At 42.2% G+C, this 19,240-nt stretch overlaps 1 protein-coding gene across 3 annotated transcripts in view; it reads right to left on the bottom strand.

The window, feature by feature from the left end:
• Positions 1-9,051, bottom strand: part of LOC117259801 (cGMP-inhibited 3',5'-cyclic phosphodiesterase 3A-like) — a 74,444-nt gene extending 65,393 nt beyond the window's left edge. For all 3 annotated transcript variants that reach the window (XM_033631541.2, XM_078167127.1, XM_033631542.2), the window contains exon 1: positions 8,004-9,051. In XM_033631541.2, the coding sequence (XP_033487432.2) occupies positions 8,004-8,924 (921 nt within the window). In that variant the 5' untranslated portion in view covers positions 8,925-9,051. The remainder of the gene's footprint in view (positions 1-8,003) is intronic.
• Positions 9,052-19,240: the final 10,189 nt, after the last annotated feature.

The raw sequence follows: 19,240 nt of genomic DNA, 5'->3' as shown, positions 1-19,240 counted from the left end.
CGGTAGAGGAAACATGCAACTGTCTTCTACAGTGGAGTCACTCGCTGTCAGGCAGCTGAAAGTTTTACAACTACGGTACTGGATATCACGTCACTGGATATAACGTTACTGGGACTGAAAATCTACAGAAGTGCTACCGCTTTATGTAACGTTACAGCACTGTGGTGAGGCCAGCAGGTTGACAGTGACTTGGTGAGAGACGTGTTTCATTAAGATGCTCTGGTAAGAATTGTTCATATACCTCTATCTGACTTGACTATCTTTTATTGTTTAGGGCTAAAATGCTTTAGTGAAAGGGAACTTCAGTTTGTGAAGGAGTACTGCATGCTGCGCGCGGTTATAAAACCTGGCCAAAAATAACGGAGTAACACATCGTTTGGTAACGGTAACTGAGTTACTGAATTTAAAAACTAACGCGTTAGAGTATTAGTTACTGCCAAAACTAATGGCGTTACTGTAACGCATTACTAATAACGCGTTACTGCCCAACACTGGAGATATATATCATGTATCGAGGTATAGCCTAAAAATATCATGATTTAATTAATTTTCAGGACATATCGCCCAGCCCTACTCCAGAGCCAGCATCAACAGAAAGTTTGCTGATCCGAGACAGTCCAGGATCAGACCCCAGCACAAAAACGACTGAATGCAGGTATCGTTTGACTGAAGATGTTTTGATGCAACTTGGTACTGGGTTATTTCGGTTGATACCTTCAAGGTGTAGAGTACTGATACCAAACCCTACCAGTCTCTTTAGGTGCTGCTGGACACAAATTTCACCAAAATCCCGATAATGGAAGTTCACCACAATCAGCTTATTGTGAACATTTTTTATCATGGCCCCAATGAATTGGTATATCGTCACATCCCTAACCAGGAGTTTTATCTTTACCTGATGTGCATGTATTTTGAATGTGCCATGAGCTTGTGTCCAATGTAATGAAAATAAAAGCAAACTGTAAATGCTCTTTCCTGTGAAAAGGGTTTTAAAAACCTAACTGTGTTATGTGATATTCATTAGAAATAAAAACAACAGTCTCCATTTTCTCAAGGTATAATAACCCTCAGTGTCACACAAAGTCAGATGGCTCTAGCAGCTGGAAAGGTTGCGTGTCTCCCCGGAAATGTATTTGCGTCAATCAGAGAATATGGGCCTTTCCTCAAATAGATCTCTGAGCACATGTCCCTGCTTTCATATCTTATATCTGTCTCCCCCCCTCCGCTGTATATGACGCTGAGATGATGAGTATGTAAAGCAGCACAGTATGGCCTCATTCAACATCTGACCTCCATTTTCAAGTGAAGAAAGATTTTTAAATCACAAGAAAAACAGTTTGTTTCACCCTGATTTTGCTTTATACTTTGATTTGTTTCCGGTGTAGAGGTTCTATGGCCTTAGATAAAACAAGTGTATGTTAACATTTCTGTAATGAACTATTGTGACTGTATAACATGGAGAGAAAGAAAACTGCATGACGAAACGTAAAAAAACACAAACAAAAAACACTTGGAAATATTGCTGCTTTTTTTAGACATTCTATTTATGGCTGTTGTTATCTTGTATAGAGTGAGTGCTTTTCAATTGCATGTGACCCAAAAACCACTAGCAGAGGCCTCCCCCCCTCCCGAAATCCCCATCCCACTGAGACCCTGGCTAAAAGACAAACAACTTCTGTCACAGGCCTCTGTGTGGAGCTAGCCCAGAAAGATCACAGTGGAGTAAAATTCATGTCAAAATCCTCAAATATTAAGACACAACCTGGCGTCATAAAGACACTATAGACACGTCTCATTACATTAATATAAGCTCCTTTGTTCTGCATAGACCTACAACACCAAAACAATAAATCCCTCTCACCTTTAAAAGAAAAAAAAGAAAAAACAGAAATAAAGCCACATAACCAAAGCTATTTTCCAGCTTCCAGTTTAGCAGAGTGCCTGTCTTGCCTCTGGCTTGGCAGGCTGCACCAGCCTGCTTCATAAATACTGCACAAGCAACGCTTGATGAAAACCCCCACTTCTCTCAGGTACAACTGCACTCTGGAGAGCTTCATTATCTACAGTATGGATAAACTGTACCTACAAACTGTGTGTGTTTGTGTCAGAGACAGACTTTGGGAGAGAATGAAAGGTGACAGTGAGAGAGAGCAAATGTGAGAAACTGATTTATTTGACTCATTTGTTAAATGTCTGCTCTGTAATACCGCGAGTGAATGGACAAATGGCAGGTTCCAAAATGGTCCACACAAATATAATCTATGAGTGTGTTCATGTAAAGGTGCAAATATTTAGTTTAATGACATGAGGTAGTAGTAAGAGGCGTCAGGAGATAAAATATATTCTTAAAGTATTAAATATTTATGGCAGGATTCTTACTTTCTCAGCCTCGAGGTCATGATCCCATGCCGCACTAATACTCAACTCACGGCCTGACAGGGTGCTGGGTGGCTCATTGACCATTTTAAAATAGACAATGAAAATAAATGGGCTCACAATGGGAATTTATTTTGTACTTTAATGTAAATAAGGTGCATAAAAAATAGGGGTGGGAGTCACCAAAGGATTCATGATACAATGTTATCACAATACTTTAGTCATGATACACTGTTGTTGCAATTTTAAATATGCTGCGATATGCTGATTACTGCGATAAAATATATTTTGGAATTTATTACCTTTTTCAACTGTAAATTGTGTCCACAAAAGAAACTTTTTTAACATCTGTTCTATCAAATAAGATCAAGTCTTCAGTCTGTTCGTCTCACTTCAGCCATTATTTACAGCACCAAAATGTCTAGTTTTAAGGTGTCTAGTGGAAAGGCAACTGATAATATTATTCTACTAGGCTACCTCATGTTTAATTTGTATCTGTAATAAATGAAAAGAAAAAATAAAATATAAATACAAAAATCAATACTTGGCACTGTGTGACGATACGATATTGCCACACAAAAATATTGCGATACTATACTGTATCGACCCCCCCCCCCCCCCCCCCATCCCTAATAAAAAGGCATCTATATGGAAATTGTTTATCAAGTGCCCTTGGACCCCTAGACAAAGGTCCAGGCTAAGCCCCAAGTGTCCTCATATCCTAGTTACACTCCTGCATACACTTGATCTATGTGGGGCTGCCATGACTGGATTTGCCTCTTGGCTAGGACGAATGAAGACAGCAAATGTTGAAAGCTTGAAAACAGGCAATTAATTTATTATACATACTAATAATTATTATTAATGGTTGTTTATTATCTGGCCCCTGGCCTGTCATTTTGCAAGTGGCCCCCAGGCAAAGCAAGTTGAGGATCCCTGCCATTTAGGGTGGTTTGATATGCAGACTGGGATGGTTTTAGAAATCACTCCCTTGTTCACTCATTCGCTTTCATTAAAACACTTAAGGGCTTACTCTACAGTTAGTAAAAAAATTAACACTAATAAACCATCATTATTTTGCAGCATTGTCTCTGATCAGTGTTGCATTGCATAACTTGAATTTATACTATGGCTGCCCTCTGAAAGTTGAAGATTCTAATCATCTACTGTATATTACATGAACATCACTGACACCCTGAATGTCCCACTGAACCCTGTTCAAACTCTCAAACAGGGAAAAAAAGAATGAATAGTCAAATATTCATACTGAACAGCTAAATCTGATATGGCTGACATAATTTGAAATCAGGTACAGTCCCAATTTATACATCTAGCAGGCATAAGAGTGCATGATAGCGTATTTAGCTTCATTTTGTTTGAGGGACATATTTGGTGAATTTCCACTCAGGTGAAAGCTGTGACAAAGACCTGTATATTAAATTCCCAGCACTAAACAGCAGACAGACAGAGTTAGTGGCTAAATGGCGAAGATGGTCGAGGGTCTTGGAAGGTAAAAGACGACAACGGAGCTAAAAGGACAGGACTGACATTGAACTTCCATTTGTCCAGTGGCCAGGATTTAGGATTATTCTATTATATACTGTAAAACTAATGTCTTTAACGACTTTGAAACCCAAAGTACAGTCCATTTGTTTGTGTTTTTCTCTCTCTTTCTGTGCCCTACATCAATCTCCATGTTCCTCTCACCGGTCCTTCAGATTACACAGAGGACACACTACAGGAGGACACGCTGTCCTCAGCATCTGGTCAATTGTGAGGTGTTTTAAGTTTCAAAGTTCAATTTGTCATCAGTCCTGTTCCAGAGACGACGAGGTAAAGCGGGTAATGGAGCTGTTCTAATAGTGCAGATAGTCCACTAAGTCAGCGTTCCCCGGATACCAATTAGCAGTGAACAACCAGGCATCTAAAGTCGGCCAGCTGATGTGGGATCAGCTCCAGCTTCCAAATGAGAGAATGGCATTTGTGAGATGGGACAACATGTGGGAATCTAGATCAGGGCGCTTGGAAAGGTGTGTGATCCAGTGATGAGTCACCATCAGCCACACAGACTACGTATATAAACTAGCCCAATCTGAGTTGCTAAATTTATGGCGGTTGCTGAAGAGTGATATGCCTAACACCGTAAAATTGGCTTGACCATTTTGATTACAAACAGCACTGGAGTGACTAACTGAAGGGTTGTGCTTTTGAGGAAGGAGGTCGTTAATGTTTGCTTCATTTCAAAAGTGTATATTCAATCAAAGGAGGAGAGCTGATGAGACATTTAATTACTGCTATTTCTTACTCGGTCACACTTTGTTTCCCTCTCTAGTCAAATCTATAGATGAGATCAGGGCAACTTTGCAAAAAGAGGAAAAACAAGCACACCCACTCAAAGTGATCACTGTGAATCCCCACTGTACATGGATTTGTAAGGATCACCGTCTCTATCTCCCATTTGGCAACAACAGTGCCAGCTCCTTGTTCATTCCCCCCAAATTTCTCAGTGTTTATCTCAGTTTGTCACTAGAGGGCATGAGCACATTTAGGGGCAAAGACTGCAGGAGAGTAACCTTCAGCGCAGCAGGCATCCACCGGTATCAAAGGATGATCAGCGGAGGCATCACTTGTTTCAGCGAGAGGTCAACACTCAGCCGTAAATAACATCATCAAAATGTGATCTGTTTTCAAGGTGCGCAAAAGAGAGCAAGTGAGTGTCAGGCATACGTATCAGATGATATAGTCAGGTGTGGAAAAATACTGAAGCTGAAAACACAGAAATCACAAAAAAACAGAAACCACTTCCCAGGCCTGAAAGATGAGTCATGTTTTCCTTCATTTTTTAATTTAATAATGTATTTACAGTCTTAAATTTCCCTCAACGTATTTGTGTTATCAAATAGATTATCATGACTGATTTTTTTCCAAGCTCTTTTTTGGCATGGTGATATCTTATCATTCCTTTTATGAAGCAAAGCACAAAACAAAGATTAGATGTGGGTGTGAGGTTAACCCTGCAGAGCATGCCTCATCTGAAGAGTGCTTTATATTGGGTCCCTCTTTAAAGTGAACATTCAACTCTCTGTCAAGTTATGCTGCGGCACTAAAAAGTGAATTGTAAAGTAGGCAGTCCATGGATAGCTGGTGGAGGCTCAGTATTGAGATTGAACTAAACCGTGTCCAACAAAGACTGTCAGTATACAGATATAGGCGATATAGAATATGGAAATGGCAAATCAAATAAGTGTCTTTGTGGAAAAAATGCAGTATACAAGATATTTCTTGAAGGACTTCAAACTCTGGCTGTCAGTAACTGAGCTAAAAATAAATACCATTTACTTAAAAAAAGCGTTGTTTTTTTTCTACATGCCATTAGGCTGCAAAGCTACCAGCTTTCATGAAAGCACATTTTGCCTGTAAACCATAAAAATAAATACGGTACGCCACTCTGCAACCAGGGGTCAATCACAGTCTGAATCATGTTGTTCAAATTTGCACATTTAAAGGTCCAATGTGTAAGATTTTGAGCAGTGGTTCCCAATTGGTCCAGACACAAGGTCCAGATTTCTCCCTAGTCATAAGTTCAAGGTCCACACAGTTTATTGTATTAAGCTTCATACTTGCGTTTGGCCATGTTGTAGAGCTAGTTTGCTGTCTTTGTTAAGTAGCTATCCGCTAGTCACTCACTCTACAGCAGGAAACAGCACTTCAGAATAAAAGCTCTGCATATTCACTGCACTCCAAAACAAAGTGGTTTTTTTTGTTTGTTTTGTGTTCACAACTGACACATTTGTAAGTCACTTGGACCTGCGACCCACCAGTTGGGAACCACTGATTTAGGGGATTTAGAGGTATCTGGCAGTGAGGAGTGCCGTCTCCTGACTCTTCCTCTCCAAAACAAATAGACCAGGTGTATGCGGATGCAGAAAGTGTTAAAGCCAGTAAAAACACTGAATAAAAAAGTTTCACGTTACAAATCAGTGTTTCTCTGATGCTTTATGGCATGTCAGAGATGGGCAGCTCGCCCACCACATGCTGATGTGTGCTAATTTTTTTTCTGTAATAAATTAAGATACAGGCATTCAGGTTTTTACCAGGAGCTGATTTATCCACAGTGTTCTCCTCCTCTCCAAATCTGCGATGATACCGGTAAAAACACTAAATAAAACAGTTTATGTTAAAAAAAATCTGTGTTTTTATGAAGCTGTTGTCGCAGAGGGGCTGCTAGAGTAACTATGGTGGCCAACGTGAAAACGCCAGTCTTTATTTTGTTTGTTCTGGGCTACTGTAGAAACATGGCGGTGAACATAGCAATCTCCGTAAACAAGGACCTGCTCCCTATCAACAGCTCATTCTAAGGTAACAAAATCAGGACAATTTTTATTTTCAGGTGAATACCCACTAAAAAAAAACTATACTTATTTTATTATATTCCATTTCTGCCAATACAACCCCCTAAATCCTTCACACTGGACCTTCAATCACAACACAAGCCAGATGTTGATGCACTGATTCATAGACAACGATCCTTAACATTGTCACACTTACATCCCCAGAATAAATGTTTTTCGATGAAAAATAAACCAACACGATATAAGTGAAGTGTACAGAAGCTGAAATCAGAGCTATTTTGGGATGTGAACAGCTCAAGTTGGATAACAAACACAGAGTGTGCTTCAAGCTCCAAGTTAGCTCATTGAAAAAGTATTTAGGGCAAAGCACATCCACCTCATTCATGGATTTTTGGTCACATTTAGTTAATTATCCTGGATCACACTGTGTACATGTTCCCTTATCGCTACACCTTCATTCACCACTCTCTGCACAGTTTCCAAAATAGTCCAGACACCTTCAGGATCAACAGCAGGGGCACCTCTGTTAAATGTTAATGAACACATCAGAATATAAACACAGTGATATACAGTGTAACTATAATTATTCACAGCCCTCTCTGGTGTTGCTTCCAGGAACACTACTGCAGTAATCATGCACCATAAGAGGAGGTTCTCATGAGGACACAGTTGTATCAAATTTGGCTCCATCATGTGTTAAGTTTGGAAACACGTGCACCACACCACTAGCCAGCACCCAGGATAAACAGAGGCTTTCAAAATATTTACATGTGACCTCACACCTATGCATGCGCGCGCGCATACACACGCACGCAGGCAGGCAGGCACACAGTAACTTGGCATGCTAAGTGAGCCATCCATTTGCTTATCAGCAGCACAAATACAGCACAATGATGATGACCAAATTAACAGCGGTGTCAGAGCGAGGGTAAACAGCAGTGATTGCACGGTGGAGAGGATGTTGCAATTCCAAACACCAAAGCAGCAGTAGATCACAAAAATACCAGTATGGGTCTCAGAGAGTGTACATGTAGGTCTACGGAGCACACAAACCTTTGCTATGGTGATAATAAAGCGTGTTATTACAGTCTGTGTTGCCCCGGTTTGCTCGGTGTCATGAAGGAAACGCGCGTAAAGCTGTCACACATGCCATCAGCGAAACACAGAGGATACCAGAAAGCGTTGCAGGTCTACAGTAAGTGAAAGGTCATAAAAAGCAATAACAAAACCCTGAGTTTGTTCTGGTTCAGATGTCCGAAGTTGGACATGTCTTACCTGGTCCCGCGGAATGCAAGGCAGCGAAGTCCTGCGGTGGGACTTGCTGTTGCTCTGACTGTGAGCCATCATTTCCGAGGCCGCTATGGAGCTGGACCTCCGTCTCCTTTTGAAGACAGGGATGTCCTCCTCCTTCGCCCCGGTCACAGAGCCACAGCACCCCGTCCCGCTGGTCCCTGAGGCCGGCAGGAGCCGGTCAGCATAACTCGCAAGCAAAACCCCCAGCAGCCCCAGCAGGTAGGCCAGGTAGGGTCTCCAGCTGGCCCGGACTCTGCTCAGAGAGACGAGGGAGACGGCCCTGATGACGCTAATGAAGACGAGGATGGACACTCCCTGACGCAGCCGGACGACCAGCAGAGCCCCGCTGCCCAGGCAGCCGAGGACTACCAGGGTTGCGGGGAGGGACAGCAGCTGCTCCTCGGCGCCGCGCAGGAGGGACTGCGCCGCGGCTTCTCCCAAGTGGCACACTGCTAACAAAAAAATCGCGGTGCGGATGAGCACCCCGCAGCGAATCAGATACAGTCCGACCCAGAAGAAGGCACATACGAGTGTAAAAACGGGGGAGACGCAGTAACAAGCGGTCAAAAGCAGCTCCACAGCGCAGCCCGCCGCGAAATGAAGACGAGAACCGGAGCCGCTGCTATTTCCGTTGCTGCTGCTGCTGCTGCTGCTGCCTGCATCCCAGTCGACCAATCTGAGCAGCAGAGCGAGAATAACGGAGACGGAGGCAACGCAGACCGCAGACGACACTCCTCGGCAAGTCCATGTCACGGCGAGTCTCAGCCACGACTGGCTCCCTGCGTCCTGGTGCAACGGGGTGACACATGTCTTCACGTAGCCGTTGCGCTCCAACGCTGCCCGGGGATATTTTTCATGAGCGCTTCTTGATGAACCTCTGTCGCTGTCTGCCTCCAAGGCCATCGCTATCAGTCAAGCGGAATGCTTCGCTGACCGTCCGGGAAAATAATAGATTTAGGCTCTGTGTGAGTGTCTCAGTGGTCTACATGTCCCACCTGTGATTCCCATGATAATGCGTCTTCTCTGTGCGCAGCTGGCAGCAAAACATTGGTCAGTGATGTTTGGCTCCAAAACAAAAGTTCAATAAGCATGCATATCACTTAAAACACTGCCATATCATGGGGCTCACAACTTTTCTTTAAGTTTTGTGGTTGAGAACTTTCCCATTACATTATTGGGTTGCCTCTGGTAGTCAACCAGTGAACCAAAAACGCAACCCCTGGCGTTTCACACATCCAGGGGACTGTCTCCACTCCTCCACATAGTATCTCTCCCTCTCTCCTTCTCTCTTTCCCCTCCCACTAGACACTATCCCTTTTTTGTGCCGCTCCGGTGATTCCTCCGTCACGTTTCAGCTCTTCCTCGTGTTTCGCTTCATTCTGCAGCCTGATGTGACTCAGTTCGCAGTGGATGGATGCCATGTTTACACCAAGATTTCCTGACGTGCTCTGGAAGATGGAGCGGCCCATTATGTGAATCACCTATAGTAATCCCCTAATAAATTTTAAAGGTACTCCACTGTGTAAATATGTCAGGAGTCCAAAAAGGGATATCACGCAACTTTAAGCTACAGCATTTATCAACCTGAGGTCACTCCAAACTCACATGTCAAAGGCACTTTACTATATAGATATCTGTATGTCTTCACTGCCAGAGGAGGCTACTTATTTCACTTTCCTTCAGCCTGCAGTGGTCATTGTTTCATGGATGTATGTACAGTAACAGGGTCAAATATACAGCAGTAATATGTGTAGCAAAGTCAGATGTACACTTGTAATATTAAGTAGTGCTGCAGCCATCGATTCATCGAGTAATCCATTGATTATTCTGGCGATTAATCGAGTAATCGGATAAGAAATACTGCGTTTTCATTAAACTGCTTTAGCTTTATTTAAATGCAATAGTGACATATAGAGAAAAAGAAAATACTAAAAAGTCTCTGAACTAAGAGAAATGAGCAACAAATTTGTTCTTGCTCAGTTGAACACGGTGGACCCCTCTGCACAAAGCTGTCCAATGTAAGAATCTGCAACTTAAGAGTATAATTTTTTGTATTGATATTTATTACTTGGCCTTCATAAATATAATACTTTAAGTTCCTATGACTGACTAGTTTAGACTTCACTGTGGTTAAGGGGTGCCTTACACCTGCTGACCCTACTTACTGCAATCCAAATTAAAATACCTGTACTTGATACGTGCATTTAGGCTCCATTTTCAACTGTGTGTGTGTGTGTGTGTGTGTGTGTGTGTCTGAGAGTGACTGAGGAGGTGCATGTGTGCAAAAGTGCTTGACTGAGTAATGGGTGTGTGTGTTAATGTGTGTGTGACTGACATAATAACATGAATGGAGCTAAGGCTGTAACAAGTTGATTACTGCATGTCATTTTCCATGTGTTGCTATCTTCTACAGCAAAACTTGGCTAATACGCATCCTAGCAATCACTGATTAAGGTTAAATGCAGTTAAACGTGACATTAACATACTTTGTTGTGCCGGGTCCGTTCAGCAAACTCGATGCATACACCCAATGTTTTCTACTTAGACGTTGTAGCACTGAGGACATGCTATTGTGGTATGCTAACTCTGTTTTGCAACACACACTGAACTGTTTTCGTTTTAACTTGTAATCATCCCACACCCTTGACACTTTCTCATTTTCTTTGGGGTGTCTCTCGCTCTTTTCTTGTCCCTCCTACTCCATAGTTTTGCAGTCCGTGCTTCACATCCACATTACAGCTGTGCAGGCTATCTACAGCTAAAGTAACAAGCGAGTTGTGCAACAGAAACAACCATCCATGTGAAGCACAGCTCACTGTATATTTGTACTGGATTTAGCGATAGAATTATCCGAGTTAATCAAGGAATCGTTTCAGCCCTAATGTTAAGTATTATAATTACGGTTTCTGTACCCCTACGTTCACCTTTGGGGGACCCTACCTATAAAGGGGTGTCTCCTGCCTTACCTGTCTCCCATGGGAGAGGTAAGTGACATTGCTCTCATAGTAATTTCTGTGTTGTAGCGCTGTTGAGCTGTTTATAAGTTAATTTTTCCGCGTGAACTTATTGTATAATATGCTAACATATTCCTGTGTCACTTAATTTGTGTAGGGGCCAAGTTGCACGGTCATAATTGATGGAGGATTTTGGTTCTACCTCTTGCTGTCAGGTATGTTTTTGGTAACTTGGCTGCCCTTTTGCTGCTGTGCACTGTAGAAGAGGGGCTTGAGTTTGTGGTCTAATTGACGAAGGATCTTGTTTTTACCTCTTGTTGTCAGGAATAAACAGAGATCAGCTCCAAAGATATCCATGGCCTCTTCATATCAACACAACGCAGACAACACAAGAGTCCGCCAGTTACATGTACTCCACAGATATCTACACCATAAATGAGAAGCACAATCCGACAAACAACAAAGAGCAGAATTTAGCTCCAGTAATAATCATCATGCAACCCATGATTTTTTTCTTTTTTTTCCGGATTAAAACCCTAAATCACATCATCCTCTGCCTCCTGTGTGGCAGGCTGGCTGAGGACAAGTTAGCAGCCTTCACCTGTTTGCCCTACATTTTATGAGAGGATTTAAAAGGATGCACAGTAATTACATAAAGCTATTTCAAGTCTGTCATCTCTTTCTATAGTTCTATTAATGCAGCTGAATCTTATAAATCAGTAGTGAGAAAGAAAACGCATTACAATGTTAGTTTTTGTTTTTTGTGTGTGTGTTTTTTTAATCAGGCCTGCCATGTGCTACTAATATCAAATGGTTTAGAACAGAGTGCTGCAGGAATGATGTTTATTTGTAGGCCAACACAGATGGTAACATTGCCCTGGTTCCCTTAGAGAAAGTCAGAGGGATTTTTCCATTGGATTTTGGATTATTGCAGAAAATAAGCTCTGTGGCAAACAAAGGTTTACAATACTTACAGGTTTTATTCAGCCAGATAACCTTAAACAAACAACACATTCTCACTCCGATCTCGTCACATATTGACGTTTGGTCATGGACCTTCCTCTTTGAGATATGACGTGAAAGATACCCTGGGTGCGTTGCTTGTTGATGTTCTGGGACACCGTGTCAAGTTCTGCCTGTTACATGCATTGTCTTCTTTCAAAATACACTTCCTTTTTCACAGGAAATTTACAGTTTACATACAGTCTTTTTCAAAATAAATGCTCTACATCAGTACAACAACAAATATTGATGCCTTTTTTCCCTCCAACAGCCAATGCACCTGGTTAGGTTTAGGAAAAAACGCCGCTCTCCTGGGTCAAAGTCCATGTTTTTTGGACCCTGCCCGCCCTACTTTGACTTCCGCTGCCTTTACTTTAGTTCTTGTCCTGCTGTTTCTCCTTGATGCTGCCGAGCGCCATTTAACTATAACGGCGACCGGACACGTATGCCAACATTACTGCCACAAGTCACTGCCCAAGTGTCGGATTACGATGACTTCAGTGTGAGACCAGGTTGTCATGAATTAACACCACCTTCATGATTTCTGAAGCATAAATGCAGTAGCCAGAAATAAAAAGCTGACATTAGGCTATAAACAAACTACACAATGGCAGTATGACTTCAAGGTCACCATCACGACGTAACCGTCTTATTGAAGACACATAAAGCCCTCAAACTGATGTATTTTATGTCGTAGAACGAAACATTAAAGTTTCTTAAAGGGAAATTTCGGTTTATTTCAACCTGTCTCCTATCGTCCTAAATTTGTTTCAAGCCACTAGTGACATAGAAATAATAGTTAGCATGTTAGCCGTTAGCCTAGATACAGCCGTAGCGTCAGACCTGTTAAAACGTAATTGAACAGGCATCCTTTCAAGTGCAAAGTTAGTCCACTAAACAAGTTTTTTCTCCACAAAGACCGCCTCATATCATTAGGATAAATGTCAGGGAACATATAGAAAACGACATGTAAACGTGTTGTCTTACCTTACTGGTGTGCTGCCATGTTTGTTGTTTACCATTTAGCTAAGGCTGCCATTTACCTCTGCTTCCCAAAGCGCGGCCAAAATCTCGCGAGAACACGCCGCAGCAGCTGGAAGGCATGAAGGAACCGGACAGTAGCCTGAAAAGTTCATTCATTTATTTTATGAAAGATTTATAGAATAATGGCTGACTTTTTGCCAGATGCGACTTTGTGGAGGAGGAATTTGATTTTGCAGAGTTCGATGGAAGCCCTTATTTGTTTGAGCCAGAATGCACTGACAAAGAGCTTTGTGAAATTGAAGAACGGAGGAGGAGAGAGAGAGAGAGGCGCAACAGGTAGAGGACGACAGAGGAGGAATGACTGCTGCGAGGCTTTAGCTCTGGAGATTGGTGGTGTAACGTTACCTGTGAATGCTGTACCCCAATGCCCACAGAAGAGGAATACCTCTGTTGCAAGGAATGGGACCGGTTGCAGCCTTAGCTAAATGGTAAACAACAAACATGGCAGCTCACCGGTAAGGTAAGACAACACGTTTACATGTCGTTTTCTATATGTTCTCTGACATTTATCCTAACGATATGAGGCGGTCTTTGTGGAGAAAAAGCTTGTTTAGTGGACTAACTTTGCACTTGAAAGGATGCCCGTTCACTTACGTTTTAACAGGTCTGACGCTACGGCTGTATCTAGGCTAATGGCTAACATGCTAACTATTATTTCTATGTCACTAGTCACTTGAAACAAATTTAGGACGATAGGAGACGAGTTGAAATAAACCGAAATTTCCCTTTAAGGTTGTGTTAACCACGGACTGTTTCAGACATCTAACCAAAAAACATTCAAAAAACCTACTGACCCCAAGACCAGGGACCTAGGAGTGTAAAACTGCTAATTCATTTCCAGGTTTTAGGCAACCCAGTCTCACTCCAAAGTCATCGAAATCCAGCGCTTGGGCAGTGACTTGTGGCGTCAGACACCGTTGAAAAAAAAGGAATACTTTAACATCAGCATGATACGTGGCCGGTTGCTGTTATAGTTTAATGGCGCTCTGTGGCGGGACAAGACTGAAAGTTAAGGCAGCAAAAGTCCAAGTGGGGCGGGTGGGAGCGGTGGTGGTGGATGGGTCCAACAATCACTGAGCTTCACCCAAGAGAGCGGTGTTCATATCCCATAAGATTAGAAAGCCAAACCTAACCACGTGTTTTTGTTGCCTAAATCCAACCACATGCGTTAGTTGTTGGAGGAAAAAAAACATCAATTTGTGTTGTTGTACTGACGTAGTGCTCTTATTTTGAAAGAGACTGGGTGTAAATAGTAAATATCCTGTGAAAATGGAAGTGTATTTAGAAGACAATGCGTGTAATAGGCAGAACTTGACACAGCGTCCCAGAACATCAACAGCCAACACACCCAGGGTACCTTTCATGTTGTTATTGGACGTGGAAGGTCCATGAACAACAATGTAGAATGTGTTGTTTTAGGACACATTTCCTGCACCATTCTATGCTGCAGCTAGAATTTGAACTAAAACTATAGAAATGTGACCATATTACACAGTTTTAGCTTCCCTTCATGGTTTTCTTGTCCATGTCAGATCAGACTTCGAGTGACTCTGGACAGATACGTCTCTTCATACCTGTCCAATCTCCTAAACCTTGTACTGAATTCCACAATGAATTTACATGATTACTTCAGGCACTGTACCTGTGGTTTTCATCTGATGGGTCCATCTCAGTCTTGATGAATCTATTAAGCCTAGTATTTATAGTCCATGTTTGTCTTTCTAAAAACAACTGCATCTCTCTAGCCCTCGCATAAGCTTCCAAGCTGTGTGCTTGGAAGCTTATCTGTCTCTCTTAATTCTCTCCTCATTGTTGTCTCTTTTCACTTCTCTGTGCTGGACCATCTTCCGCCCTACAACCATTCCTCTCTCCTGGCTGTCAGTGCCTTATTCCAGATGTTTTGGATCTGGATCTCCGTCCTCCAGGAGATTCAGCCTCTACTCGTGTCTCTCTTCCTCCCTTGCGTGTTCGTGGTTTTGTAATCTGTCCTCTTTCCAGGTCTCCATGGTGGAGAGGAGGTCTTGTGGGTCAGGTTCTATCTGTTTGGCGGCACCTGGAAGTTGCGCAATGTCCTCCTGGCTCCATATTTTTAATATGGTTACAGTCTATCTAGAAGTTTATGATCTGATTGTCAATACTGTAATTTCACTCTGTTGGTCTTTTCTGCACATGTGACATCAATTGCTTTCTCTGTTGCTCATCCTGATTTTTCTTCCATTTCTTGCCCATTTAAGGTTTTTTTTGGAGAGTTTCTCCTTATCTGAATTGTGGGTAAAACAACAGAGTGTGTCATATGCTGCGCGGCTTGAGGAAAGTTCATGATTTTTGGTACTGGACTGTATAAATACAATTGACATGACATGCCAAATGCTGTATTATGTCTAAATAGCTTAAAAAGAAGTCAAAACATCTGTCAAAACATCTGCCTAATACATTGGGTACATTTTATTATGTGTGTATATGCATCAGAAGTTTATGAGGTCTCTCCTTTGCTCCATTAGTAATTTGAGTTATGATGTAACACAGAAACGGTTTTACTCCAGCAGCGCTACACAGGATGGGTCAGTACAGTCAGTACAGTCAGGTGCAAGCGGGGCATAAATCTCATGTTTTAGTCATCCTATCACAGTGGACAGTGGATATTTGCCAGTACGAACTGTTTATCGTCATTCAAGCTCAGCAGAAACCTAGTTTGCATGAGGTTGAGAGGGGAAAACATAGCACGCAAAAGGCCAAATAGTTAAGTTTTCTTTTTTATACTGGTGGACAACTTTCCAGAGTGAAAAAAAATATACACAGCCACAGTCCAAATTTTCTAAGGTTTGACTGGTCAAAGGATGCGGACAGGTACATTTTGCACTGGCTGAATGTTTTCAAGTCAGTTGCCAACTCAACCATCTCAAAGGAAAAAAAAATTCACTGATCTGTGATATGGTCTGATACACACAGATGCAATAAAGAAGCGGACTCAGAGTTCAGCCCTGTCTTTGCTGCACATCAGCACTAACACGCTGTAAATCACATTTTGGCAAAGGTAGCCATGATAATAACACTCTTCGACCTCTGCCCTCATAGACATTGTCCAGACACACTCCTCCAGTTGTACTGAGGAAGTGCTGTAACAGTATCATCTATCATTGTGAAGTGCTTGAAGAGTTCTGGATGTGAGCGTGTGTGTTGTGTTTCATTTTTGGCCTTCATCAGGTGGTCTGTATGTGGTTTGCTTACACAACCACACACATCCTGATATATACTGTCGTTATATGTTAACGTTCCATGTTATGTTCTGACCTGTCAGAGGGGATGACAGGACTTCTTCACAAAATGTTCCTGTAAGCTTGTGTAATGTCAGTGGTAGGCCCATATAACAGGGCACACAGTAGGCCTATCCTGTATACCGCCACATTTTGAAAACATGAAGACAGAAAAACAAAATGTCATATGATGATAAATTATAAGCCTGCTAGTGTGCTGCTAAGTCAAGGAACCCCTTTAGACTGCAAAATAAATTGCATTTAATGTCACATACACCAGTAGAACAACAACATGCCACAGAGCCCTGATGCCAACACCAACAATTATTCCAAAAAGAGTCAAATGTCACATAATTAAACAATTATGGCCAACAATAAATAAAAAAGTCCCCCAGGTGCAACAAGCATTATCAGACAACATTAAGTAAGTAGACCAAATCACCTTGATGTTGCTCTAACAACAGCAATAACTTCCAGGTAGATGACTGGCAGTTGATTTAAGTTGTAGAGATATGTGAAATTGGCAAACTAGTTTATTTCTGTTGTCACTGTTTTTAACTGTAAGATTTAAAGATGTATAGTTTAACATGGTGGCCTAACCTATCTTACGTTTCTGTTTCTTATTTTACGTGCCGTGTTGCTTTGCTAGTATCTTTGATAAACCAAATCTAACGGCATGGAAGGTAACCAATGTACTGCTATAGATGGCCGCAGCAATTTCAGTCAGGACCACTTTAGTCAATGAAAACTTTGTTTCCACTGCAGTATTTTATTTAGAGGTATGGCTCTGTTCTGGGGCCTCTCTGCCTTTCCTCGGGCCTACACAGAAAGCCTCTTCCACACGCCCACATGGACTAACTAAGGCAGAGAGAGCACACCTCTCTGCCCTTCCACACGCAAATGAGGAAAGCCTAAGGCAGAGAGAGCAAACCTCCCTGCCCTTCCATGTGCCTAAATGGAAAGCCTAAGGCAGAGAGAGCTGCCCCCCCCCCCCCCCCCCCAAAAGGACAGAGCAGCATCAATGACAAACAGAAATGACACTGATAAGTCAGACACAGCATGACAAGGAGGAGCTGGGGTGGAGGCAGGTTGCAGAGGAAGCAGCAACAGTAGGCAGGCCAGTGCAGTTTAAATAGGGCGCCCTGAATGAGATTCGCCTATTGTTTGCATAGAAAGGAATCATGTGATCTATCAGCTGACTCTCTGTCATCAGTCAGCTGCTCCATCAGTTGACTGTGCTCTTTGAGATCAGCTGATGTAACTGGGACGTGAGCTGAGCTTGACATCATGTCCTGCCTGAACTAACGCTGCGCTCAATTTTAGCCAACTAAAAACAAAAAAAATTCAATATCAGTTTAAGTGTACACTATATTTTGCCTTACACAGTAACTGAAGGAGGCAGAGGTAGACCAGCGAATTCAGTGTTCTTGCAAAATAAAATAACTGCTTTTTTCAATGGAGTCTGTTGGCTTTGAGATAACGGTTTTAATTCACCATCACAGAGGGTAGTCTGACTGTAAGGTAAAGCGGTGAAAATACTCTGAATATAGTGTAGACTGAAGTGACAGTGATTTTTTAGGTGGGCCTTTTTTAGTTGGCTAAAAACTCACCAACTGAGGCAGCAGTTGCTCTGTGCTGTTTCATTATTTGTACATGATGGGTTTTCTATTCGGAAGTTATTATATACAAACATTGTGATTCATTCCTTCCTGACACTTCTCATAACATTAACTCAACAGCAGAATAAAACATCACCAAGGCAGACAACACAGAGATGTATACACACACATATTAAAGCAAATAGAGAACTGCATAAAAAATAGGGGAAAAGTATGAAGTTTTCCTCTGTTTTTCTGAAGCATTCCCTTCCACAAGCACCGCTGGTTTGAGGGACACCAGTAGCACTCCTGCTACCTTTCTATCCCTATCTTTGATAAATAGAGAGCTGCACAGTTCACAGTTCGTAATGCTTTACAGTTACAACAATCAGTAGGCTTATTATTGTAGACACTTATGTAATGCTGGAAGTCTTGAGCACTGCAAAGTCCTCCTCAATCTGCTCCAGTCTCAACTCCTCTGCTTGTTCATTCTCAGCCCACAAATATAACCAGTCTACTCAGCATCTCTTATCCACTGAACTTCTTATAGTTTTCAAACATATGAAAGATGCTCTGCTGTCATATCACAGATTATTGTCAAAAACAGCAGGAGATGTCCTCACACACCTCACTAAAAGTAGGAGTTCATCAGTGAATGGAGAAGTCGCCTGGGATCTATCATGATGAGCATGTTAGCATGTTAGCTAGCACTGCACCTGTTGGTGGGTCCATGTCATTGGTCCGACAGCCCATTGGTCCGACATCCCATTAGTCCGACGGTCCGCGGTGCTGAACGGCTCCCGGCGGGCGTATTTCTGTCTTGATGGTGCGCCGCGACCGGCTCTGGGTCAGCTGGGAAAGGCTTGAGGCGAAGCAGGCTCACGGCTTATGTGTTTGTTATTTTCTTTTTCATTTTAACCCACACCATGATCTTTTCCTGACCCTAACCAAGTGGTTTTTGTGCCTAAACCTAACCAGACCTTAACCACAGGGCATCATGATGATTTCGGAACGGACTTCGGAACAATGGGTTTAATATGGTCGGAACAATGGGCTGTCGGAATATTGGGCAGTTTCCCCTGTTGGTCACGACACATCATGGCTGTGTTTGATTGGTACATTAAATCTATTAGGGTAGATGCAACCTTTGTTTTTTAAAACTAGGCTATGCTGGTATGATAATGCTAAACAAAACCCCTGATGTCTTGATTCTTAATTTAATTGCACTATTGTGCAACGTTGTATTGTTTACTAGGTGCTAGCATCTTTGCTAAAGCTACTTATTTTTGTGATAAAAAAATCTGAAGTGAAAGTAAACTATGCGATTTCCTTTGCATTTCATTACTTCCACACCTGCACAGAGATAA

The sequence above is a fragment of the Epinephelus lanceolatus genome, chromosome 4, assembly GCF_041903045.1.
Source record: "Epinephelus lanceolatus isolate andai-2023 chromosome 4, ASM4190304v1, whole genome shotgun sequence".
Classification (NCBI taxonomy): domain Eukaryota; kingdom Metazoa; phylum Chordata; class Actinopteri; order Perciformes; family Serranidae; genus Epinephelus; species Epinephelus lanceolatus.
This window is presented reverse-complemented; position numbering and strand designations above follow the sequence as displayed.